Here is a 26,625-nt window from a genome sequence, read left to right as displayed (position 1 = left end):
ATGGGTTTTCCATTTTCCAACACTTCATTCATTTAACTTTTCAATTTCATCACTCAAAATAATAATAAAAAAAATTAAATATGTTGGCGATGAGAAGAACATCTATCATTGTTCTCAGGTAATTATTTCTTTTCACATTTAAATTCTCTTATTATTTCCCCCCAAAAATGTGCAAATATTTGTAGAAATTATTGATCTAGTGAAATAATAGTATTATTAATTAATTTTAAGTCTGTTGATTTGTGGGTTTCTATCTTTTTAATGAAAAATTGTGTTTTTGATTATAAAGTTTAAAACTTTTTGTGAATTGGAAAGGGGGTTTTATATGATTCTGTATAGTTCTTGATGCCTGTACTTAGTTTCTTGAAATTGAATTTGTCTATAGAAAATGTTTTCTTGAAATGCTCACATTTATAATGTCATCTACGGGTCTTGGAGATCAGAGGGTTGAGATCTAATTTGACTAATCCCAGCCCTACGTGTCCGAACCTTTTTCTCTAACACCCCCAAGATGTTTAGTTTATGTAATTTGATTTGTTAAAGTTGTTTACTCATTAATTTATGTTCTTGAAATGTTTACGTTTCATATCTATTGGTATATGGTTTAGCTTGTGTATTGAGCTTATGTTACTAAGAATAAGTAGCTTATGGCGTATTTTTGATAAGCTAGGAAGTTGTTTCTTAGTGTTTGGATGAGCTTTTGCAATTTTATATATGGATCTTCAAATAAGCCAAATAAGCTTGGTGAATGGAGCTTATGAAACTGGGCTAAAATAAGCTCACCCGAACACGACAAATGAGCTTATCTTACCTTCATAAGCAAATAAGCTAATCCAAACCCCCATAAAGATAAAAACTAGAAAGTAATTGGTTGGCTTTGTAAGTTAGCGGGCAAGTTTTTAATCTTGATATTTTTGGAATTTGTATAGCCTAAAGAAGGAACCTGTTACCAGTTAAGATGCCCTGATTGGTATTATCAGTTGTAATGATTGTTTTTTAGTAAATACTTAATGAAGTGGGAAATGCAAATGACCCGTTAGATACTTGGTTGGTATAATTCACCTGCTGTTAGTTGTTACTTATAGTTATAGGTAACATAATGCAAGCGTTTTAATTGCATGGTACATTACTTGTACTAGAAGGGTACCTGCGCGATGCGGTGGTGTAATGGCGTCGGCGGTGGCGGTAACAGGTGGTGGGGGTGCGGTGCACGATGGCGATTGGTGGTGATGGCGCCGGCGTGTAATGTAGGTTATTGGTGTAATGTGGTTTTGATGAATTGTTGAATGTTGAAACTTAAAATTCAACAATATGTTGTTTGCGTTATAATATAGTATAGACTATAGTTACTTTTATATAAATCGTATGCATTCTTTGTTGACCTTGATTGGAGAAACACATTCTTTTTTCTTTTTGGTAAAAGGTTACCCCTTGTTAATCTGTATATCTATTCATTAATCATTCAACGAAAATCATAATACAGGTCATGGGTCACATCAGATAGGTGCGGTTGGGAATTCAAGGTTTTTAGTCAACAATGTTGGCTTTACATTAAGGGGAGGGGTTATTTTGATAAATTGTTCAATGAAAAAAATGAGTGGAATGTGTGTATTTGATGACTTTTTGATGATACTAACAAAGACTTGGACAAAGAATTAGCGTGTTGTGGGTGATGGAATCTCGTAAAATTAACTAGGTTATGCTTTTGGGCTAACAGTACATGTGTAGGTTGTTAGACGGGTCATCAGGAGTCAGTAAAAGCATGAATTACTAATATTTAGCATTACCTTTCAAGAAAAAGATTAAATTATGTTTGTGCATATGTTGGTAATTGTAGGATCTATGTCTATAAGATTTTTATAAGCTGTGTGTCATAATTCCTGAATATGACTTGGAAAATGTGCAAGACATGCTTTATGTGATTTTACTTGTTTGAAAATTTTCTCATATGATTTTTTATGCTTAATGTTGTTCTGTAACTTTACTGATTATCGTTAATTGTACTAACAAAGGAAATGCTTTAGATATTTCTCTTTCTTTATTATTATTATCTGTTCTCATTTTCTCGTCAATACATCATCCAGGTCACGATTGTTTTCAGCAGTCACCTTGCGTGCTTCCCGTGTCAAACACCAAGTATCAGATCCTAGTCATGTGGAGAAAAGTAGATCCATTGAGCCTTCTTGTGGTCCATGGTTGTCAAATAGATACTATTCTAGTACAAGTTTTCAGGCAACTTCAAAGTATGGCTTCTCATCAGTAGCTGGCACAAAAAGCAGCGATGAGGAAGATGATGACTTAGAGGATGGATTTTCTGAGTTGGAAGCTTCTAGTACTGATGTGACTGAAAAAAAGATTGATGAAGCAGAAAATGATGATGAGTTGATCTCTGAACGCGAGGCTTCTGAGGAGGAGGACAATGATATCGCACCTGAAAAACCCCAGCGGCCAAGACGAGTTTTCTCACAATTCTTTAAGGCTATCAATGATTCACCAAATGTTCCTGTTCGCAACACACTTGACAAGTGGCTTGAAAAAGAAGAAAGTGTTAGCAGAGCAGACGTATCTTCGGCTATATTTGAATTGAGGAGGCGTAGAATGTTAGACAAAGCTTTGCAGGTCTTTTTCTCACTAATTTAACTTTCAATATGTATATGAAATGGATTTTTTTAGGTAAAAAATGATAGATGTAAGACATAATCCCTGCTAATTTAGTTGTCAAATTCGGTGAGCCAGGCAGTTGGGTAATATGACAAAACAGGTTGCAATCAAAATGGGAAATCTTTTGGTACGAGCTGAAATGGTTTTGTTGGGTTGACCCGAATCACTTTTTCTTCAAAGTTTTTAACCTTTTCTGCAAGTAATTAGCAGTGTGTCGAGTAGGAGGTTTTATGCATTAAAATTACTCTCTGGCAACTCGTGACCCATTTCCTGTAATATGTAAAATCTTTTTATACATTTAGTCAAACTAACCCTTAAACTTCGAAGATGGGAAATTACTAATATTTAAACCTTAAATGTTAATTAATAGTTTTCTTATACATTTAGTCAAATTTATCTATTTCTGTAATTGACTCATTTACTCATTTAATTACCAACTTATTTTGTTTAAGTAATATTTTCTTTATTTCAATTACAAAAATCACATAAAATGATAAAAATGCTTTATCTATACTTTTATACTCATTTATAATAAATTTAAGTACACTATTTTAAAAAAAAAAATTAATATAACATTCATTCGTTTATTCATCACAACCACCCATTTCCCAAACACCCTATAATTTTTAATCTCAACCACTCATTCCTTACCAATGATTCCATTGTCCATCAAATATTTATCAAGCAAGTATAAAGATATAAAACAGTCATCATACTACAAGTCTACAATACATCATGTCATCATTTCCATTCGTTGATGATATGATAGAGTTATAATCTGTATCTCCCTTACTTTGTAGTAAACTTGCTGTTGAGCTTTCTGGTAATCTAGTTACTAAAAATGAGAAACCATGACATTTTCCAATAACCTGATGCTAAAAAAATATACCCACACATATTTTTAATAATAGAAGCATCTGAGAAACACAAAATCGATGTGCTTGACATCGTAGAAATCTATATTTCTTGTTATCAGTTTATTGGATCTATTATCAATGGTTTGTCTTCCCTATTGTAAGTGATGATCAATTAATATCAGTTAAAAGCTCTAAGTTAAATATTTTGGTAATGTTCATCTTGCAGCTATCAGAGTGGTTGGAGTCAACAAAGCTGTTAGAGTTTAACGAAAAAGATTATGCTGGTCATGTAGATTTGTTAGCCAAAGTACGTGGTCTACAAGCCGCAGAATATTACATTGAAAAAGTCCCTGAGTCATTTAAAAACGAGGTGATATACCGGACTCTCTTAGCCAACTGTGTTCAAACCACGAATATAGCAAAGTCTGAGGCGGTATTTAACAAAATGAAGGAATTGAAATTCCCGATAACGGCATTTACGTGCAACCAATTGCTCATGTTATATAAAATAACCAATAAGAAAAAGATTGCTGATGTGTTAATGTTAATGGAGAAAGAAAATGTGCAGCCGACACATTTTACTTACAGATTGCTAATAGACGTTAAAGGCCAGAGTAATGATATGGAGGGGATGGAGCAAATTGTTGAAACCATGAAGGCAGAGGACATGGAGCTGGATTCCAGGACACGGGTAACCACTTATATTTTTTACCTACTTTTTTTTTGGCGGACCGAAAAACCTCAAATTTATGATATTATGTACAACAAATTTTGATAAAAACCGTCAAAGATTTTAAAGGAGAGTATAATGTTAATCTTTTTATGCAATATTCTTATTATAAAAACATTTCTTTTGATTTGATTTGATTTGGTTTGTGAAATGTGGTGGAGATTGATTTTTTGGCATAAAATGTAATGTAATCCGGTGAATAAAATGTGATTGACTAATATCATTCACAACAGGTGGTTTTGGCTAAGCACTATATATACGGAGGTCTCAAAGAAAAGGCAAAAGTGGTTCTACAGGAAATGGAAGGGGCTGGTCTTAAAGAAAACAGATGGGCTTGTTCAATTTTGCTTCCACTTTATGCGGAACTTGGAAGTGTTGATGATGTCGATCGAGTCTGGGAGGTATGCAAGTCGACTCCCAAGCTCGAAGAGTGTACGAATGCTATTGATGCTTATGGAAAGCTAAAGAAAATAGAGGAAGCAGAGGCTGTGTTTGACCTGATGTCTGAGAGATTTAAACGAATGTCATCGAAGCATTATGCTGCAATGCTAAAAGTTTATGCAAATAATAAAATGTTAACAAAGGGAAAGAATCTTGTGAAACAGATGGGGGAAAGTGGTTGCCAAATTGGGCCTTTGACGTGGGACGCTTTGGTTAAACTATATGTTGAAGCAGGGGAGATTGAGAAAGCAGACTCGATTTTGCGTCGGGCTTCAGAGCAAAACCGGGTAAAACCACTTTTCAATACTTATATGCTGATTTTGGATCAGTATGCAAAGAAGGGGGACATACATAATGCTGAAAAGATGTTTCATAGGATGAGACAAGACGGTTATGTCGCCAGGCTGAGACAATATCATGCTCTTTTACAAACGTATATAAACGCTAAGGCTCCTGCATACGGGTTTAGAGAGCGTTTGAAAGCCGATAATGTATTCCCGAATAAGGCAATGTTGGGACAGTTGGCTCAACTAGATGCTTTTAAGAGGACTGCAATGACGGATTTACTGGATTGAGTAAGATTAGCAGTTCGAACAACGTTTTAGTATATTACCTGCTGGTAGAGTTGGAATAACAGTTGTCTTGGTGCTTTTACTGTCCTTGGATTGTTATTTTGTCTTGACATTTTATGATGGAAGTTAGAGGTTTATTGCCAGCATTAGTTTATTATATCATGTATGCTAGTGGAGGATGGTTGATTGTCTTGGTGCTTTTGTCATCAAAATTTTAATCTTCGTCATTTTAATGATGCTGGCTTTTAGTAGATACTGTAATAAATTGATGCTTCATTTTCTTTGTTTCTGTAATGCTTATGGTTTTCTCAGGAAGAGTGCGAAGACAAATGAGGTTGTTTCGATATCTTACTATACCTAAGAATACTAAACACAACACACTATACAATTTTTACAACAATTTGTTCCAAGTATCTTGGTCGTTATGGTCAATTAGACCGTCTTTTTTATTGTAATTTCTTTGTAACCCTCCCTTATTTCGACATCTTTGCCCAAGATTTAATAATAAAATTCATGGCCATTGAAAAAAAGATAAATAAATATATAGCCGTGAAAGAAAAAAGGATATAGTCCATCCATAAAATGATAAAAACAAAACATGACATCATTATTATAAATGCAAAGGCAAACAGAACCTGTCATGAGGCATAGCTTACCTAAGATTACATGACAGAATCAAGACCCATTTGGAGACGGTTGGTTAATTAGCCCATATATGACGTACCAAAGGCCCGTTTGCAACAAACACAAGCGCGATCAGTTGCATCATGGTTTACGTTTTCTACGTAGTTGACAGTACTAATCCACCAACAGAACTACTATTAAAAAAAGTTACCATACATATCAAAATATGATAAAGTCATACGCTAGATATAAGTTAAAAGGCACTCCAGGCATATGTAAAGATATGGACGAAGATAAATTATACTCGTACTGTATTAGACGTGTCATGAGTGACATAAGATACATAAAACAGAAAATTAGTGAATCAAATTTTGAAGGAATTGAACCATTTATTTTAATTTTCATCAATAGCTATAGCTATATATAGTGAGTTCAAATTTTCATCCAACACTTTTAATTTATGAACATATATATGATAAAACATGATAAGCCAAGCTAATTTTTACATGAAAGAATCTTAATCAATAGCTTAAACGTTTAAACTGTGTAAGGATCTAATTGACTAATTATATAGTCCCTCTCATGGTAATTAATAAGAACAATTAGAGCTACACATGGTCTGACTAGTGTATGTGAAATGTTAATACACTTCATCATGCTTATAAATAATATCCCTAATGTAATTTTCAGCATAACTTCCTATTAATAGTAGTAGTGTAGTACTACTTGATCAGCTTAATCATGTAATTTTCAGCATAACTTCCTATTAATAGTAGTAGTAAAGAAACTAAAGTTATGTTATGCAACAACAAGTATGGAACCTTGCATGGGCCGGGCGTTACATAACCAACATGATGAGGTCGCGTCCCTAGCCAATTTGCCCTCTATATTTCGGATGAGGCACTCATCGATCTGTATAAATAGTGAATGAGTTATGAACATCCGAACACACACTTCATTGCATCAATTGCTCCACACATTAATTAATTAGTCTTAACGGTTTAATTTATTCACACTCCCAATTAACCATGCCGGAAAGTGTTATTCTCAATGGAGATTGCAAGGCTACATGCTACCCATCCATCGTTAATAAGGCTAGTAGTACTTTTGTGGAGACAATGGAGCATCATTTCATGGTTGATGGAAAGCCAATGTACTTTAATGGCTTCAACGCTTACTGGCTAATGTGCGTTGCTGCTGATCCATCTACAAAAACCAAGGTCCCGGATGCTTTCAAACAAGCTTCCAAGTTAGGAATGAACGTCGTTAGGACTTGGGCTTTTAGTGATGCCGGCAACAAACCTCTCCAAATCTCCCCCGGTGTTTACAATGAGGACATGTTTAAGGTTATTGACCATCGATCTCTATTTCTTTAAAGATTTCTCTATTTTATGTTCAACATAACATATGAACATGTATTGAACAAACTCTGATCCAAATGATCAACTAAGATATGAACTAAAAGTTAATTAGTACTAATGTTCGATCATGGACCTCAACCTGGTTAACCAATCTTAATTAGTAGTCTATGTTTTTTTTTGTGATAATCATCTAGCTAAACCTTTTCATTTCAGGGATTGGATTTTGTGATATCCGAAGCCAAGAAACATGGATTGCATCTGATTTTAAGCTTGTGTAATAACTGGGATGATTTTGGAGGAAGAAAACAATATGTTCAATGGGCTAGGGATCAAGGCCACTACTTGAACAATGATGATGAATTCTTTTCCAATGAGGTTACTAGAGGATATTACAAGAATCATGTGAAGGTGATTTTTTTTTTTATAGATATATGGAAACAACTATTTATATATGTTATATCACTAGTTTCTTAATTACTTCTATGATGCCCATACATATATGCATATATTTTTGATCAAGTGCATATATATATAAATTGTTCTGCATGCAGAGTATTCTGAACAGACTCAACACCATCACCGGTGTTGCCTATAAGGATGATCCCACCATTTTTGCATGGGAGTTGATGAACGAACCTCGTTGCCAGAATGATCTATCTGGAAAAACTCTCCAGGTAGACGTCCGTACGTACTATGTTGTTCTCCATCCCCGTCCTCATGGCTAGCTAATTACATGTATACGTATATGTACGCCAATAGGATTAATGTCGCGATATATTGATCATGTAGGATTGGATAGAGGAAATGTCAGGTGAATTCAAGTCCCTTGACAAGAATCATCTTGTTGGAATCGGGGAAGAAGGGTTTTATGGGGAATCAATACCTGATAGGAAACAATACAATCCAGGCTATGAAGTTGGAACCGACTTTGTCTCAAACAATACCATTAACAATGTGGATTTTGCTACAATCCATCTCTATCCTGACCAATGGTACCTAGCATCAACTCGATCTAACATTCTTTTTATATCGTGTCGCAATTGGTTTTCTCTTATATGATGTGATATATTTGCAAGGAAAAAATCTAAACCATATACACAACAGATATATATAAGTAATATAATACACTACACAAGATAACCATTGTGTAAATTCTAAAGTTGTTCTGTCGTGTACATATCACCACCCTTTTCTTATATTCATTTTGCCCCTCAGGGTTTCTGGAGGAAGTGCCGAAGCTCAAGCTGAATTCGTGCAAAAATGGATTACGTCACATCTTGAGGATTGTAAAACCATCGTGAAAAAGCCTTTACTAATTGCAGAATTTGGCAAGTCTTCATGGTCCTCGGGATACACCATCGAAGCAAGGAATGCATACTTTGAAAACATATTCAACATGGCCTATGAAAGTGCCAAAAAAGACGGGGCGTGTTCTGGTACAACGTTTTGGCAAGTCATGGCACAAGGAATGGAGAATTGGGGTGATGGCTACCAAGTTGTGTTGGAGGAAAGCCCTACAACTGCGGCTTTGATTGCCAAACAGTCTCAAAAGATTTCTGAACTCAACAAATATAAATCTTTGTTTACCGAGTAAACAAAGTGTTATCGATCTATGATGAGCTCTTCTCAAACATATAATTATCCTTATAATAAATGGAATTACATGAAGAGTATTCTTAATGTAATGTACCATCTCCTATATTGTGTGATTTGTATTTTGGGTGTGCCTACTTACTATGTATTGGATTATGTTTGAAATTGTAACTCTTTATGAAAGCTGTATCTTTACCTTCAATTCGGGTAGAATATACTATATCTGTCTTACACCTCACCTTCCTTATAATTCGTCTTTCGTCTTTGATGAGATTTGTTGCTGTTGTAGATAATGTTGAAATAGTTTTTTTCAAAGTCTGTGTTTATCTTTGTTTATGTTATTAGACTATTAGTATATCTTATTAGACTAATCGCAATGTTGATACCGCGTTAATTAACACCATTTTCTTTAAATACGTACAACTAAATTTTGATGGAAGTAATCACTTATTTCAAACCACATACAAACGAGATTTAGACATAAATTCATTTTAAGAGAAATTATTATCATCAACGACACACAACGGATATACTCCTATTATAAAGGACAGCATAATCACGCATTATTAATTTAATAAACTAAAACAACCTTTCAAATTCCAAATAGTATATTCACAAAATAGGTTTCATATAATAACAGTACTCTTCTACAATTCATTATCCAGAAATTATTCATACCAAAAGGATTATATAAAACAATAATAAAATACGGTCATATGGATTACAAAATACCAGAGAAAGTGCATGCGCGTTGCATCGATGATATAGTGGGGTGATAGGTCATAGAGTGTGATAGGTCATAGGATGTGATAGGTCATAAAGGAGTGATAGTCAAATGCTTTAGTCGTACGGGGTCCGCCCACGGATTTAAAATTTTTAAAAAGTATATCGAATGACCTCTCTAATGAAAGAGCATAAAATATTAAGACTACCCATATAATTTTTATAATTTATCGATGTATGATTTTTGAGATTAAAGATTTTGAATGAATTGGAGGAATAAAATGATTTATGCAAAAGAGAGAAAAAAAAATGAGTGGTTAAAATTTAAGAAAAGAGGTAAAAGTAATTATATGAAAAGATGAAAAATTAAAAAGTTCGAAAAAAATTTGAGAAGAACAAATACTTTGTAATAGAGATAGAATACGATGAATAACCATCCAAGTTTCTACTTACTTGCTTAGTCCCTCGAGTTTCAAGTAGTCCGGATCAGTTCTTCTCTTGATCTCTTCTATCATCTTTCACATAATATCGCTTTTAGTCCCCATACTTGGTCTGCAGTGGAACAGCTTAAGTTAACGTATGAATTGTAACTTGTAATATTCATCAATTAAATAAACTTGTTTTCAACAATACATAACACAAACATGATTAGAAAACAATTACGCTAAAGAGCTCTTCACCAATATCTAGTATGAATAAAAACTCCTTATTAATTCGCCTAAAGGTACAACAATTAATAGGGTAAACCTTGCGCCCTTAAGACTTAAAATCGGATTTCCCTGAATCCAAATCTTCATTGGAAGGACTTCCCTTTGCTACTGGGATATTAACCCAACGGCTATAATAGAGATAGTTAATGAAAATTTATAACTTAATTAACCGAGAACCTTTAGTTATAAATTTATATGATGTTGATATTGTATCTTGGAATCTTAGCAAACACATTGCGAAATGACTAAGTTTGATAACTTTTAGCTATGATACTCTTCATCTATATCGACAATATGAGTTGTTAACTAACTTAACAATGATTTTAGCAAATGAGTTAAGAAAGTGAAGTAAAAGTGGACTAATAATTCAGTTAGCTTTTTCTTTCGACAATATGAGTTGTTATAACAACTTTTTTTCCCCTTATATATATCAATTCGAAAATGAGTTGCCATAGTTGATGCTGTATGTACTTTTGTCAAGGTATGTTTATAGAAAAAGACTACATAATAAAGTTGCTAAGATTTAAAAAACGGTTATAAAAATATGATCAAATGATAGTGCCCAAAACCCTTCTATAAAGCATCTCAATCAAATATTAACTAATTAAGTACGTAATTCACATTGATTTAGCTCACAATCACACACACATTTATACAAAACTTTGCTAAGAGTCTGGGTAGCTATTAAGAGAGGCCATGTATTCGTCTAGCAACGCAACATCCTTCGATATGTCTACTGGGTTTCCATCAAATCCGCCTCTCTCATCCGAACAAATCGAGTACTGCAAACATGCTCACAGAATTTTCAAGGCCAAACGTGCTAATAATGAACAACTCATTATATATGAGTTCAACATACTAGAGGTTTGTGTGTTTTTTTATATGTATATTTTAATGAGCCATATTTGATTTAATAAATGTGCTCTTTTTGTTCTTGTACATATTGATTTGTAAAATGGGTCAATATATTTTGATCAATTTGACATTGTTAAAGTTTTAGACCCGACCCGTATACAGCCCGACATATAACCAATACATGCTTTCAATTTGTAATCCAATAACAAATCATTAGCTTAAATTGACATGTATAACTTTGTTAGATGTAACTTCGAGGCATGCATTTTCAATTTGTGGTTAACCATATATGGCTCTTGCCTTTCCTAGCAGAAGAGTGTAAGGAGTGTGTCTGAAGTTAGTAGGCTTAGCTCGGTGGCTAAACTACCTATTAATGCTATAAAAAACCGCTACGAAAGAGTTATACCATGTAAGCTAACTAGGCAACCTTTTTTTCATTTTCAATTTACTATATATTGAGCAGAGAAATATCAAAAGTGATATTGGACTACTTTGTTTTTTTAGTTGATTCAAATAGGGTAACTCTTGATCAAAGCGAAGATTACAGTTCGTCTGAAAAGGGATACATCAATGCTAGTTTCATCGGTGCAGAGGTGACTAATTCATCTGAGGGTGTTTCTCGGTTCATAGCCACTCAAGGCCCCCTTCCAGAAACCTTCAACGATTTCTGGACAATGGTACTCCAGAAACGTTGTCCGGCCATTGTGATGCTCACTCGGCTAGTTGATCCTCCAGAGGTATTGTAATAATCTATATCATCATCTCTATAATTTCATTTGAATTGTCTTTATAAATATTAAGATGCTTGTAACACCAAAATAAGTATATTCCATTTTAGTTTTGGTATATATGTCTTATCTATTCCTCTGCCTAATATAAGTCTTAATGTAACTTGCATAGACTCCGATGTGTGGAGACTATTTTCAAGCAGATAATGGTGTGAGGCTGTTTGACAATATACGTATGGTCACTAAAAGAATCGTCACAACAGACAACAAATTAGTGTTGCGCCATCTTGAGGTGAATTATGAAGTAGAGGTACTCGGTCAGCTATAAATACACTCTTACGTGTGTTGGTTTATAAATGAAATGATGTGATGCTTAATACAGAACTACTGTTATTTATCCAGTCAGAGAACCTTTGTCTGCCCGTATTACATATCCATTATCCTAAATGGCCTGATATGGGAGTTCCAAAAGAGACCAATGTTGTTCGCGAGATTTTTAGAAGATTATGCCATTTACCATCAACCCAAGTACCAATTGTGGTGCATTGCAGGTTACCTTAACCATTTTTACAAAGTTTACATGAGCTAAAGATGTCTATCGTATGTGTATCTAATAAACGTTTACATGTTTTACAGTGCCGGCATTGGTAGAACTGGAACATACTGTGCAATTCATAACACCATCCAAAGAATTCTCATCGGTGACATGTCTGCTTTAGATCTTGCTAAAACCATACGCACTTTTAGGGATCAACGGATAGGGATGGTCCAAAACTTGGTACGCCTTGGTTTGTTGTGTCTTAATAGAACACTTGTCTACATACATACAACTACTTGCATCAAACAATATATTTAACTATGTATCGAATATGTTTCTATCTTGAGCTAGTCATCTCATATACTATATATATGATACCCACATTTGATGATTTAGGAGCAATACATTTTCTGCTTCAAAGCAATTATTGAAGAACTTGAAGACCTTGTTCCAACACTCAAGAGCACAAAAAATGGTATGTTTTTCTTGGGTCTTATAACCAAAAAACCATCCTCAAATTTAAAATAAATATATAAGTTCGCCTTAACTGAACTATATTTATGATGCAGATTGATGGTGGCTCGATATATTTCAAGCTAACATGCTCATGAAGAGCCTCGTTTGCATGTTTTTCCCTTTACTGTATTAGCATTGTCTTCAAACTTAACTCGCTACACAGTTTATTTGGTTGAGTGTGATTTAATATGTGATTGTTATTGTGATTAGTGGTCGTGATTGTACATTCGATTAGTTTTTTAGATAAAGAAAGAATAATAATACACCTTTGTTCTCTACATCATAGAGTTATAGATGCATATAGCCTTAAATCAATCACACTAAAAAATACAACGTAAATAATTCATGTTTATGGGACAAGCCCTACCCTGCCAATCATCTAAACTTCGCTAAGAGTCTAAGCTACTCATCGCCTAATAGTAAAAGAATATATGGGGTATGTTTGGTTGGAGTGAATGGAATAATGATGGAATGGAATAAGTGATGGAATGGAATGAACACAGTAATTGAATGACTCGTTACATTCCCTAATTATGTTTGTTTAAATTCTTTTAAGAATAGAAATGGAATAAACAATATATAGCAAGACTTTTTTGACCTTATTAAATGATAAGCGCATCAATATAGGAAATGCGACGAACTTGAAAGTGTATAACTAAATGAAAAGCTATTCTTTTTTGTTGTTTGATATGGAGCAATAATCTTCCATTTCTGATTTTATTTTTCTTTTAAGGTGAATTTAGTTGCGGTACACAATAGTTAGATTACATATAAAAGATGCGGAAGAATATAGCTTATTAAAAATAAGAAGGTTTTTATCTTCTTCCATATATTTAGGATATTTTGGGGATAGTGGGGAGGTTAAAAGGATAATTTTGTAATTTGGCTTTCATTCTATCATGGAATAACATGAAAGGGTAGTAATATATATACAATAATTTTTTGTTATTTTCAACTGTACATATTATATTGCACAGTGTACAATTGTATAAAATATATATTGTTGTAAAAAGCTAAAAGTTATTGTAGATTTATCATTTCCCAAAATAAAAACAAGTACCCTCTAATGATTCAAACTGACAGGTTTTTAAGGAATAAGATTCCAAGTGTAATTGATCATTCCATTCCTAAATAGCAAACAAACAAGTTTTTTATTTTCCGTCATAATCGTCCATTCCATTCTGACTTTCATTACCCCATAACAAAGTACCCATGGGTATTAATAAGTGGTACAGAATTTCAGATAAAATGAAAATCGATATAATATTTTAAATATTTTTAGAATTAATATCAATACCAAAACGGATATGAGATACATATATCATCCTAATAAATAGTTTAATATTCATCTAAAAACCTTAAAATAAGTGTAATTCATTGGGTTATTTTTATACACATCACATATTCTTTTTATATTCATTTATTAATAATTGATTTATTAAGAGAATATACGATATTATTTTCCAAATATAGTTGTAACAATGTCAAAATCCAAAAAAAATGCTAAATACACAAATAAATTACAAACAAACATTTACAAACTGATTTGACTAATTAATTGAAAGGAAAAACCAATATGCTACTAGAAGTATGGAAGAAAAATGTTTCTCCCTCACAAACTCCACCATGTAAATCACATGTTTGAATATAAACTCTCACTCTTTAATAATTATGATAAAAACACGCTGCTAAAACCATACTAGTTAACCTCTTAAATAAATTAATTACATGCAAAATCATTTATTCTTTAACAAATCTCTCTTCATTGGTCACACGGTGTTTAGTTTTGATTTTTAATTTAAAAAGATTTAATGGTGTGGGCACTAGAAATAAAAAGTAACACACCCAATTCATCATTTCACACATAATCCATCAAACAAATTCATATAAAATCAATCAAATAAAATAAAATCAAAGTTGGATCAAAACGGGAAACACCAAATCAACACGCAGTCGTAGCCGTAAATCGGCCATGTCTGCATCATCCACCAAAACCTCAAAATCACCACCATCTCCATCTCCATCTCCGTCATCATTTTCTTTTGATATGTCAACTGGGTTTCCTTCAAAACCGATTCTTAAGCCTGAACAAATCGGTTTCTGTGTTCAAGCTCTCACCTTTTTTAAATCCAAACAACACCAACAAAACCCTCATCACTTTTCACTTATTGAACAAGAGTTTTCTATTTTGCAGGTCTGTCTTTCTTAATTTCATTTTGTTTTGTTGAAGTACTAGTAGTATAATAGGTGACCATTAATTTGTGATATACTCACTTGATCCTTAATTACTGTTTCATTAGACGAAAATAGGTAGTTTAAGGTTAATTTGTTGGGACAAAAGGTTGACAATTATCTTTGTACTATCATTGGTTTTGTGTAAGTTGGAAATTTCTAGACTAATAATTGTATGTTTGGCAAAGAACTTATCTTAGTTTGAGGTTTTTTTAATTTTTTTTTAAAGAAAAGAATAAAAAATTAAGCCTTCAGCTTTGTTTGGTTGGCCATTTGTGTAGAGTTTATTATTTGTGTAGAGCTTATTCAAAAAAATAAGCTCTTAAAAAAATGAGCTACTTGGAGTAGCTTATAAGACTAGCTTGAGTTTATAATATGTCATTTTACATAAAAACCCTTGAAAAGTTTTGATAGTATTCAACAATTTGGTATGTCTTTTTGTGTCATATTATATTTTTAAGATCCAGCTTCAAGAACTTTGCCAAACACTTGTACAAAGATGCAAGATTCAGCTCCAACTTTTAGTTTCAGCATATGTATATTGTATTGGATTTATCATCTTTTTGTTACATTTTGTATAATTAGAAAGTTAGTCAGAAAATTGTGGACTAAGTGCATAAAAATGTATCGTTTAGTATAAGTAGAACGTTAGTTGGTATTTTTTGAGTAAGTGCTTAAAATAAAAAATGTAGTCAAGTTATCCTGTTATGTTATTGTGTGTATCCAACATTCCAACTTCCAAGGATGTTATCAGATGCATCAAACTTTCAAGTATTGCTATTATACAGGCCAGGCACATACATTACCGATAATTGAAAGTTTGGTACATACATTAGCAAGTATGAAAGTTGGATACACAAAATATTAATGATGAATACATTTTGTGCACTTCACCAAAAAATTTTTTTTTTTAACGGTAACTGATGGTGTGTGTCTAATAGAATAAAGAGCTTAACGATATAGACGGGAAATTGGCATATGTGTGAGATAATTCTATTTGAATATGAATGGTAACAAAAAAAAAAGTATATGTGTATTCATTTATTGGTTGTATTTGGTCACCTGCTTATGAAAGATCTTACTAATTTCATGCGTGGCAGTCTGGCAGTTACCAGTTGTAGATGATTTGCATATTGGTTATTATTGTTCACTTACTAAATATAGAATATGCAAGTAGGTTACCACATCGTAGGGGAATAAATGATTAACTCATGATGATATCTTGAAAATGAGTTTATCTTGATGTCTTTGTTTCAACGTGTCTCGTGCTCCTACGAGAAATAGAACAGGAATCATAAAGGTGCCTTTTTTTCATCTCTAGAAAACCAATAAGTATTTTGAAACGTGTTCAAAATGTTTCCACTTTCCTGCTTAAGAAACAAGAGCAGTTTTCTATCTCTAGAAAAGATATAATATATGAAAACTAAAAAAAGCATAGTTTTATAAATTTAGTTATAAAATTGAAGAGGGGTATTTAATTTTGTATGAAATTTTGTCCTTAATAATCCAATGCACCATATTTCTACAACTAAACATCCTCTTAGTATCTTTAACAGTTTAACGTGTGTTTGAAGTTTGAACACTGTTTGTGATTGATGATAATATGTATGTTTTTGGTAGGAACTTTGTCAAATTTTTGATGTTGTGGGATCCTCTACTGTTTATAGCAATGGTATTTTCGATTATACATATATACTTAGGATATGTTCTTTTCATTAAATGAGTGAGGACGTTTCTGTACCCCTTACCTTACCCAAGAAAGAAAGTCATGCTGATCAGTAGTAGTGTCCAAGTGATTGATCGTGGGTCCTACTTTCTATTACAGGATCATAGGATGAGAGTATCAGAAGTTAATACTAACTGTTCGGTGGCTAAACTGCATGTTAACTGTAGAAAAAACCGCTACTCAGATGTTGTACCATGTATGCTACTCAAACTCTTTTTTATTAATTTCCTCCAACTAAGATTGTTAAGTTGAGAAAGTAATTAACTACATTGAATTCCTCTGTCTCAGTTGATGCAAATAGAGTTGTTCTTGATCCATGCAAAGATCACAGACCATCAGCAATGGGATACATTAATGCTAGTTATATCACAGCAGAGGTCGTTAATCTTCTCTTCTATCCTTCTTTAGATAATATAAAACAGTTTTTGAGACAATTGAGGCTGATGAACAGTTTCATTAATGATTGTAGGCTAATCCATCTGAAAGTGTATCTCGGTTCATAGCCACTCAAGGTCCCCTTACTGAAACCTTTGAAGATTTCTGGGAAATGGTACTGCAGAATAACTGCCCAGCAGTTGTAATGCTCACTAAGCTAGTTGATCACCACAGGGTATTGGATTTTTTATGATCTGTAGCAACTTATATAGTTATGTAGCATTTCTATTTTTATAAGTTATTGGTATTTATAAATTTTGGATTTTGATCTTCAATTATGATGAGATTTTGCTGACTAGCAGAATACTGATTGATACATGCTTTTGATATCTACTTCTGCATTACTTAATCATCCTTATTCCCCTTCTGCTTAGTTATAGTCTCAATTTTAAATCCAGATCCAAAAGTGCGGAGACTATTTTCAAGCTGAGAACGGTCCAAGATTATTTGGTGATATATCTACGGTTACCAAAACCATAACTACAACTGATAGCTCACTAGTGTTACGCCACATGGAAGTGAACCGTGAAGAGGTTAGCCAATCACACAATATTAACGTCTCAATAATATGTTTTGGCATTGATTATTGTACATTGCCTGTTTTCAGTTAGAGGATCCTCCTCTACCTGTTTTGCATATTCAATATCCCGAATGGCCAGATCATGGTGTTCCATATGATACCTTGGCTGTTAGAGATATTTTTAGAAGATTATGTCATCTGCCATCATCCAAAGGACCAATTGTGGTGCATTGCAGGTTAAGCCTGTTTTTACAACGATAGTGCATTCAATATATTTTGAAAGATTATTAATTGTGTATCTGAGATATTTCTAAATTTGATACAGTGCAGGTATTGGTAGAACCGGAACATATTGTGCAATACATAACACCATTCAAAGAATTCTAATCGGTGATATGACTGCTCTAGATCTTGTTAAAACCATAAGCACTTTCAGGTCGCAGAGGATGGGGATGGTCCAAACATTGGTATGTATTTTACGTAGGAATATGGTTTCTATTTATAATTGTTGTTGATCTATATGGAGATCTTAATTCATCAGGGGGCATTTGGATGTGCATTTCGAAGTGATAATGTGATCCTGAAGTATCATAATCAGATAGTTATCTATAATGAAACAGATTATTAATAATAAAACGAGCTATATACTCAGTTGCCTGAGTATTTCACAAATTATAATTATTTAAGAAATTACTTCATAAATGACAAAGAAGAACAATCTTGTGAAAATGGAAGATATGTCTTTCTAGGTAAAGAATATAAGTCTCTTAAAGTAGGTTAGAATAGGGTAATTAGGTATTAAGAGTTGTATTTTATCCTTTGATAGTCTGCTTTGCTCATCTAGTACAAAACTGATTTTTAAAAGAAGTGTTCATCGAATATCTAAATAATTACATAATTAGAATCAGGAATTGTTTATACAAACACTAAAAAGTAAAAACTGCAATAATTACATAATTTCTAAAAAAAATCTGGAACCCCTGAATGGTGTAGAGAAAGTCCAATTCTTATGCCGAATTGCAATTTTCCTTAACTCATGGTATTAATTTTAGAATGATTTCTTGATGTAGCCAAACAATTTAGTTAAACTATGTGTTACTTTGGAATTTGGATATTGTAATAATTATGGGATATACATATTTAAGCTAGATTTGTACTAACATCATGTTGCTCAAACTTTATGCTTCAGGATCAGTACGTCTTCTGCTATGAAGCGATTATTGATGAACTCCAAGACCTTATCTCAGATTCCAAAGTTCCGGACACCTTAAAATGGTTAAGTCTATTGTATACCAAGTTTTTTTTAAAAAGTGACAAATATTGATCTATTTGAAACATTTTCTGTGCAGATTGGCGAGACTTGATCTTATACTGCTTGTGAAGAACCCAAACTCTATTATTACATTTTTTCACCAATTCAGAGTTAACTGCAAAGTTCGATAGCACCATTGTTCAGGTGTAAGGCAATGTGTATTCTTTGCTCTCCAGTGACATGCCATTTTTAATGCTCTTGCCCTAGGATCTAATTTGTGTTAATTAGGTGTGTGATTATTGATGGTATAAATTTGATTCTAATTGTGCTTGGTCTTTTCTGTCGATAAATTTTAACTCTCTTGGAATGTTAGGAGTTTGTAGTCATCATGTGCAATACATTTTAACTTGCATATAAAGAATTTATTATAAATGAACCAAAAATTACGGCGAAAGTAAATTTTTATGATGTATGTGAGAGGGTTATATGCACACAACTTTTGGTCTTACACAACATATTACCTAACGTACAACTATGAGATAAATGCATTTATTATGCATGACCGAAAATTGTTCTTGGCGTATTATTAGGTTCGATGCAATTCTGCAAGCATTATTAGATGTGGAATTAGATCATTGTTTAGAGCTTGGGTAGTTGGGTATATGAAGGGTTGAAAATTGCATATTGCATGTGTAATGGTCAAAAACTGTATTGTAAGCTTCATGATCAAATTAAATAGGTATGTAACCGATTGATTCTATGAAATTTCAGGTATACAAAGATATGCTCATCTGCATTTCCAAGGAATAACCTGCTAATCCTAAACTTAACTTCATTTAATAACTTTACGGAAGTGACAACCATTCAATATTTGTGTGTAATATCAAAAAAGCTTCAGTTTTGTCAACAAAAGTTTGTTTTCAAACTAAGCTTAGGCTTTCTCATTGAAAAAGTAGTGGCGTCATGTTTGTATCACAAAATATACACAGAAAATATTAGATTCTACCAAACTGATTCCTTCAATTGAAGTTCAAAACAAAAATAAGTGGAAATTTACATTAATGGATATCATCTTACAACTCCATCCATGTGTTTTGAATAAATCATCCATGATATGGTTTTCTAGGCGTTGGTGTTCGATTATCCATTGATTGTAGTCTTTGCTTCAGATGGAAAACTTCAACCTGCATTTTTTATGTTAAAAATCAAAAAAATTGCATGGTACTTCTCTAAGTTTTTATTTTAGTTCATGGTACTTTGTAGAATTGATCACAAACATACCTGTAACTGAAATGCTCTTGCTCTTTCTGCCGATAGTACTCCTCTGGTAGAATGCAATTCCTGTATGAAAAATTGCAACTCAGATTACCAAAACAAAGTTCAGTGCCGAGCAGATTAACCCAAAATATATATAGAGTACATTACCTTCTGTGTATCATCCAAAACCGCCTTTAAGAAAGCTACATCATGCTCGAGCCTCACGTGATCAGAATGAACAATATTTGACAAACTATTTGCCTCCTCTTGTGCCATTTCTACCAAAACCAACTTCTCTTTCATAAGTTCCATATCCTTTAAAGTGTCGGCTAATCTCTTCTCAACTTCTTGTCGACTTTTTATAACAGAGGAAAGATTCTTTTCAGCAGCTTCACGCCCAGCCACCGCAGCTGCCAACTGTGCCTCGAGAATTCCATTCTTTTTCATTAAAGCAGTAGTTTTTATTTCATATAATTGATATATACTTGAAGAACCTGGGAAAAACCCTGATTTTCCATCGGTTTCTTGGAAGGCAACGGTATCATCATTTCTTTCTCTCTCATCCTTTTCAGTGGTTTCACGTTCAACCATGGAGAAAATCTCATCAGCTGATTGTTTTCTTGTCTGCTCCAATGGCTGAAATCACATAAAATATAAGTGGGAGTTTGGGTAGACATTTAGAAAGTGACCACGTGATTCGAATAATCAAAATCAAGATAACCAGTTGTAAAAATATGGGTTGTAGCCTTGTAGGAGATAGTGTAAGGATATGCTTTTGCTGTTTAAAGTTGCAATGATCAGAATCAGATGATCAGTTGTTTAAGAATTTGATGAACTCCAATTTTTTAAAGAAGTTAATACACAACATGACCAATAAAAACATTCTTGTCAGATGACATGGCAAACAGAGTTTGTTTATCCAGACATAAATAACTGGATATTGTAAATACAAGTTGCAATTATCAGCTTCAAAATGCAAATTCAAATGCGCCCCTAACGTTTTTTGGTGTTTTCCCTGTCCTATTTCGAAACATGAAGAAGAAAAAACAAGCTTACCAATGAGGGGCGTTCATCTTCAATACTTCTTGCAAGTTTATATGTCATATCGCCATCAATGTGTTCTTTTCGGAGTGAAACATTACCAGGATTTGAATCCACTAGCAATGATTCAGACAATGACTTCCTGCCAGAACCATGGTGTTCAATTGCAGACGCTAGATTTTGTCTACCAAGACTGCTCACTGGACCAACTGCTGGCCCTGTAGATGAACTGCGTTTTTCAGATAAGATTGTCATTCTACGACTCATGGATAACTCGTTTTTTTCCAGTGTCAGGACCTCAATCTGCAAGACATTTAACAAAATTACAAATAAGCGATAGGGATGGAATCATAAAAGGGAATAAATGGACATGGTAATCGAATAATACAATCCATTACTATGTTTGGTCAAATGGTTGGCTTGTAGAAATGGAATCAGATTTCATAGAATCATCTATATTAAGAGAAAATGTATATATTAATATACAGAGAAACTGTATAACTTTGTGTCTACATCTTATATTATTTACTAACATGATAAAAACTAAACTGAAGTTCTTAAATTTCTTGAAAAGATTTTATGTTATTAAAAATCACATACATAAGATGGGGTTGCGTGGCAAATTTTTAATTTCGTGACGGAAAGGAGATATACGCCCCATAGCCATCAAAAGAAAATTAACCAAATAGAATGAATAACGTTTTTTTACATGACGGAACGGGAGAAAACACAACTTTTTATCATTCCATCTCTGATCCAAATCATCATACCAAATGCTACATAGTTATTTATATCTTGACCTGGTCCGATGGTTCCTTCTTTAGACCTCCAAATGCAACCAAATACTCTGTGTCCTTCTTTTGTAAAAGGACGAGGCTAAGATCCTGTGAAGATATATCCTCTATTAAAGTTACAATAACATAAGTATTACCGTGTATTTAAATTTTAGATTTAAAAAATATTATAAAACAAGACCTTGTTGGTGGTAATAGACTGTTGGGATGATGTGTGAACAATAGACCACTCTAGTTTTAAGATATCAAATGCCAATATCTCCGCATGCCCTATAAAAGTAACAAGCAAATAATATTAAGAGAGAATTTCGTAAACTCAATATACACAATAACATGCTTTTTATAATCTATATGAGCCTTACAAATCTACTATAGTGTTGCTTTTAGGCTAAGAATACATACGTTTTTTCCTGCTGCCACCTCCCGCAATATACCATTTCGTACCGCGCAAGACTCCACAACAACCAGCTCGAGGTGATGGATGGAAACCACGTATCTTAATTCTTGACCAGATCATCTGAAACAAAATATGCATATGTTTATGAGATAAAATTGAGATTTATTAAGCATGGTTCTTGGAATCATTTGTGAGTTTATACACACCGTCTCAAAGTCAAAGGAGTACAAATCATTCAAAGATTTGGACTTTGAAGTTCCTCCAAACACTAGAAGCAATTTATCATCATATAGAGTTGCAACATGGTTACATCTTGAAGGAGGTACAGTTCCCCTAATTATAGATAAAGCAAAAAGTTCAGCTGATAGCATGTGTATATGCATAATCTGTTAACTGGGTATATATAAAAATAAAAATAAAAAAGAAATCTTACGTGCAGTTCAGAGGAAGCCATGTGAGTGACTTAAGATCAAAAATATGTAAATCATTTAATTTCTTTCGCTTTATATCTTCACCACCAAATAGAATTATATTCGGGCCTGCCCGTACTACAGAGTGGCCACTGCGTGCAACCTGTCATGACGAAATGGTTGTTTACCAAATATCCTATGATCATACAGACCAAAAAATATATTGTGAAACAATTTTCAAAATACAAAATATTATTGAGTGATCAAAAGTTACCGGAACATCTCCTTTCGCTTCCATAAGTGACCAGCACTCTGTTTCTATATCAAATGCCCAAACTGCAAAACTGGTATTTGTAAGATTTCAAATTAGATGACCTCTTAAGTTAGAGAATCGGTCAGACTAAGCAACCTGATATTCGATCACTTGGCGGGACGGTTCGCCCTCCAACTAAAAGCACCTTTTTCCCCCAAGGCACCTGATATAGATAAAGAAAATAATATAGTTGTTCCCTAATAATATCCAGTTATAATGTTTCATTATTTGAAATGTATATTTTGTAGTATACTAAGCATACCAAACAATGACCCTTGCATGCAGGAATCTTGAGTTGAAGACTAGATGGTGAAAGATATAATCTTGATGAAGCTGTTGTCCATGAAAAGTTATCAAAATTAAGAACCTGAAATAAGAAGCATGTCACTTTATCAGAATAAGATTCTTTTTATTTAAAGAAAAAAGGAAAAATTTGATTTTTTTTACCTGTACATCATCTAATAATCCGTTTCCAGATTCACCACCGACAATAATCATTTTATTTCCAATTACAGCTGCAGCATGCTATCCAAGAACAAAGGGTAAATATACATTTTTAGACTTGGAAAACCTGGGCTTCATGGGATTGTGTATTAAATTTAGAAGTGGCACTTTGGACCCATATATGAATGCTACTTAAGTAGTTAAGTTTGGGTTATGCTTTATTTTTAAAAGGTCAAACGTGTAAAACTAATAATATTAGGTAAAAAAAGATTTAATGGGGCGAAAATAGTTCAAAGTGTCCTTTTATCAATAAAATTTCCTATATTATTTTACAAGAAATAATAGACTACAACTGATCTAATATTTCATTCATATTGAGACACTAAATTTATACAACAAGAAAACATAATCCAGAAAAGAGTGTTATGGTAGACCCCTATCAAACTATTAACCATTTTGACCCATTATACCTTCCCATTTTGCCATCACTAAATAAACTGCAATGAATAATTGGTGACAGGAAAATATGTAATATGTTACATTAAACCGAGGTGTAGGCTTATCGCCAGTAGTTGAAAGCTTTTTCCATCCGTCACCGGTCCCAGAAATGGAATTTTCTTGCTCTGGTGCAGTGGACGAACAACGATTATTATCATCAGAATCATTTGTAGCACTATCACCCTATCATGATCACACCCAAAAATAAATATAAAAGAAACAAAAGTTAACCCATCTTTAACCATTCAAAATATCAACTCATCGATGTAATTCAGCAGGGAAGACAATGCAAGATAACTTCTTACATGGGAATTATTTGTTCGTTTGTGGTGTCTAACAGGACTTCGTGTGCCAGCTGAGTCAGACAGCTGAACTTTTACTCTACATAAAGTAAATGAGAATCCAATCATGCACAAATTACAATAAATTGTTCCAAATCTTAGTTTTTTACACTTTATACAGGTGTTCATTTATTTAAGTTCAAAAGCATAAAGCAAACAACTTTTTGCAACAAAGCAATAACAATATGTTTAATTTGTAAACTTCTCCCTCCTTAAAGATTTTGGATCCAAAACCAATGTAAACCATCAAAAATGAGTGTCTAATCATGTAATCCCTTTTAAATCTTTATTTTATAAAAAACATAATAATTGCACCAAATGTCTAAATTATCATCAAAAAAGGCCACAACCAAGTTGGCTTGTGGTCAAGCATCTATATGTCCTCACAAAGGTGTGAGGGTCAAACCTCACTAAGTAAACATCTTAGGAGTGGCCATATAACAGGTTCGAAAACGGTCACGGGATATTCCGGTTAGGCCGCAATTCAAAGACAGACTTCCCCTGTAACCTAAACTGGAAAATCCTCATATCATCTGTTTTACCCATCTAAATAACCATCAAAGAATCAACTTTCAATAATCAACCTTGTTTGTTCCTAATTTATACAATTCCACAATATGGTAGTAAAAAAAATACTACAATTCTGTTTCTAAGTTCAACATTTCTTTAAGGGGCAATCAATCCATATACAAAACAATCACTATAAGCATTGCATAAACATAAAACAATCATAAACACACATACAAGTATACAACCAGCATATATATACATACAGTTTTGTGTATGTATTAACTTGAACTTAAACAGGATGAAAAAAGGGCTCACCTTCCAAGCTTCTTTCCCTTCCTAGAAAATGCAAACATGATGGTTGTTGTTCACTATCAAAAACAATAAAGCCAAGACCTTTATAAACAAAAACCATAAAAGAAACAAAACCCACATAACATTACATCTATATAAACAACATTTCACAGCTAAAACCAAAACCCCATCAAGAAATTAGGGTTCTTGAGCTGCGAAATTGACAGTAAAACACCAATGCAGTAAAAAATAAAACTTACCCTCATGAAAAAGATAACAACTTGGAACTTCCAAGTAGAAATCTTGATAATTTTAGATTAAAAAAAAAAAATTTGAAATAAAATTGTGAAATGAAATAATAATGGAGTGAGAGTGTGTGTACCTGTGAACTGCATTAATTGCAGAGAAAGAAGGTGAGAGGTGTGTTTGGATTTGGGTGCGCATGTTAGCAATAAAACACTGTTATGTTAGTTGGTGTTTGTTTGTTTGTTTAGAAATTACACGTGGGATGATGGGATCTTTCAGAAATACAACATCAACAAGACCCAATCCCTGTATGGGGTATAGAGGAGGTAAGCTGTAGAAAGTCTTATCTCTACACAAAGGTAGAGAGACTGCTTCTATAGGGACCTCCAACCACAAAGGAATGCAAGACGGAAAATGAGAAATGTTTAGAAAATCAAACCTGTCTGTCGAGAATCTGAAAAGAAGAAATACCTGTTTGTTGTGTCCGCCTACTATGCGGATCGAACGTTTATCAATCATGCGTCCTACCGATATCTTAGAAACAAATTTGACAATACAAAACAAATATGAAAGCCACCATAATGGACATATTAAACAACATAAAAGTAGTGGGATCTTTCAAAAATGAATCCACATATATAAGTTGTGACGGCTTAGATTTGAATGCATGATGCATTACGTAGGGAGGTACTTTATGAGTTAGTTTTACTTTGATCAAATGTTACTTTTATAAATGTACGGTATATGATTGTTATAAAAGAATGGTTGATATAATCAGAAATTTGATTCGAATGTGTCATATAAATTATGGATAAATGCTTAGGAATGCAGTCAACTAATGCTCAAAAGTTATTGTGTGCACGAACTCTAAGTCAGTTTTATTGTGTTCACGAAACTTGAAGTTTTGGTTATTGAACATAAAACGGGATTATGGCTATGTGGGACCGGTTACTTTCACGTTGACCCGTTGACTGCTTACATGACATGCACACAATAACTTTTTGGGATT

The 26,625-nt window shown here is 33.2% G+C and overlaps 5 protein-coding genes across 7 annotated transcripts; 4 read left to right on the top strand and 1 right to left on the bottom strand.

Annotated features, from left to right (window-relative positions):
• Positions 1 to 16: 16 nt before the first annotated feature.
• On the top strand, positions 17 to 5,542 carry LOC122581833 (pentatricopeptide repeat-containing protein At1g80270, mitochondrial-like). The gene is made up of 4 exons (XM_043754140.1): positions 17 to 118; positions 2,085 to 2,619; positions 3,745 to 4,209; positions 4,482 to 5,542. The coding sequence occupies exons 1-4, from the start codon at positions 81 to 83 to the stop codon at positions 5,262 to 5,264; spliced, it is 1,821 nt and encodes a 606-aa protein (XP_043610075.1). The 5' UTR covers positions 17 to 80; the 3' UTR covers positions 5,265 to 5,542.
• A 1,322-nt stretch (positions 5,543 to 6,864) lies between these two features.
• LOC122581425 (putative mannan endo-1,4-beta-mannosidase 9) lies at positions 6,865 to 8,840 on the top strand. Its single transcript, XM_043753653.1, has 5 exons — positions 6,865 to 7,231; positions 7,460 to 7,654; positions 7,798 to 7,920; positions 8,036 to 8,238; positions 8,462 to 8,840. Exons 1-5 carry the CDS (start codon positions 6,914 to 6,916, stop codon positions 8,838 to 8,840), a joined length of 1,218 nt encoding a protein of 405 aa, XP_043609588.1. The 5' UTR covers positions 6,865 to 6,913.
• A 2,094-nt stretch (positions 8,841 to 10,934) lies between these two features.
• On the top strand, positions 10,935 to 12,967 carry LOC122581418 (protein-tyrosine-phosphatase PTP1-like). The gene is made up of 8 exons (XM_043753648.1): positions 10,935 to 11,136; positions 11,437 to 11,536; positions 11,632 to 11,864; positions 12,028 to 12,165; positions 12,258 to 12,406; positions 12,492 to 12,633; positions 12,790 to 12,868; positions 12,963 to 12,967. The coding sequence occupies exons 1-8, from the start codon at positions 10,969 to 10,971 to the stop codon at positions 12,965 to 12,967; spliced, it is 1,014 nt and encodes a 337-aa protein (XP_043609583.1). The 5' UTR covers positions 10,935 to 10,968.
• A 1,770-nt stretch (positions 12,968 to 14,737) lies between these two features.
• On the top strand, positions 14,738 to 19,472 carry LOC122581126 (protein-tyrosine-phosphatase PTP1-like). 2 transcript variants are annotated; one of them, XM_043753280.1, is made up of 9 exons: positions 14,738 to 15,103; positions 16,967 to 17,063; positions 17,156 to 17,244; positions 17,337 to 17,477; positions 17,701 to 17,835; positions 17,910 to 18,058; positions 18,148 to 18,289; positions 19,012 to 19,097; positions 19,172 to 19,472. In XM_043753280.1, coding segments are annotated over exons 1-9 (1,062 nt in total). In that variant the 5' UTR covers positions 14,738 to 14,881; the 3' UTR covers positions 19,173 to 19,472. The 2 variants fall into 2 exon arrangements, with proteins under 2 accessions (XP_043609215.1, XP_043609216.1); XM_043753281.1 differs by lacking the exon at positions 14,738 to 15,103 and adding an exon at positions 16,768 to 16,813.
• Positions 19,473 to 19,987: 515 nt separating this feature from the next.
• LOC122581125 (acyl-CoA-binding domain-containing protein 5) lies at positions 19,988 to 25,795 on the bottom strand. Of its 2 annotated transcripts, none has more exons than XM_043753279.1 (17): positions 25,753 to 25,795; positions 25,395 to 25,447; positions 24,534 to 24,609; positions 24,271 to 24,411; positions 23,734 to 23,811; positions 23,549 to 23,653; positions 23,383 to 23,449; positions 23,248 to 23,309; positions 22,997 to 23,136; positions 22,770 to 22,896; positions 22,569 to 22,683; positions 22,348 to 22,436; positions 22,173 to 22,256; positions 21,388 to 21,675; positions 20,500 to 20,967; positions 20,356 to 20,415; positions 19,988 to 20,258 (listed from the first exon to the last, which is right to left on the bottom strand). In XM_043753279.1, exons 2-17 carry the CDS (start codon positions 25,430 to 25,432, stop codon positions 20,178 to 20,180), a joined length of 2,019 nt encoding a protein of 672 aa, XP_043609214.1. In that variant the 5' UTR covers positions 25,433 to 25,447; positions 25,753 to 25,795; the 3' UTR covers positions 19,988 to 20,177. The 2 variants fall into 2 exon arrangements, with proteins under 2 accessions (XP_043609214.1, XP_043609213.1); XM_043753278.1 differs by lacking the exon at positions 25,753 to 25,795 and adding an exon at positions 25,631 to 25,736.
• Between the last annotated feature and the right edge of the window lie 830 nt (positions 25,796 to 26,625).

The sequence above is a fragment of the Erigeron canadensis genome, chromosome 9 (assembly GCF_010389155.1).
Source record: "Erigeron canadensis isolate Cc75 chromosome 9, C_canadensis_v1, whole genome shotgun sequence".
Taxonomy (NCBI): Eukaryota; Viridiplantae; Streptophyta; class Magnoliopsida; order Asterales; family Asteraceae; genus Erigeron; species Erigeron canadensis.
This window is presented reverse-complemented; position numbering and strand designations above follow the sequence as displayed.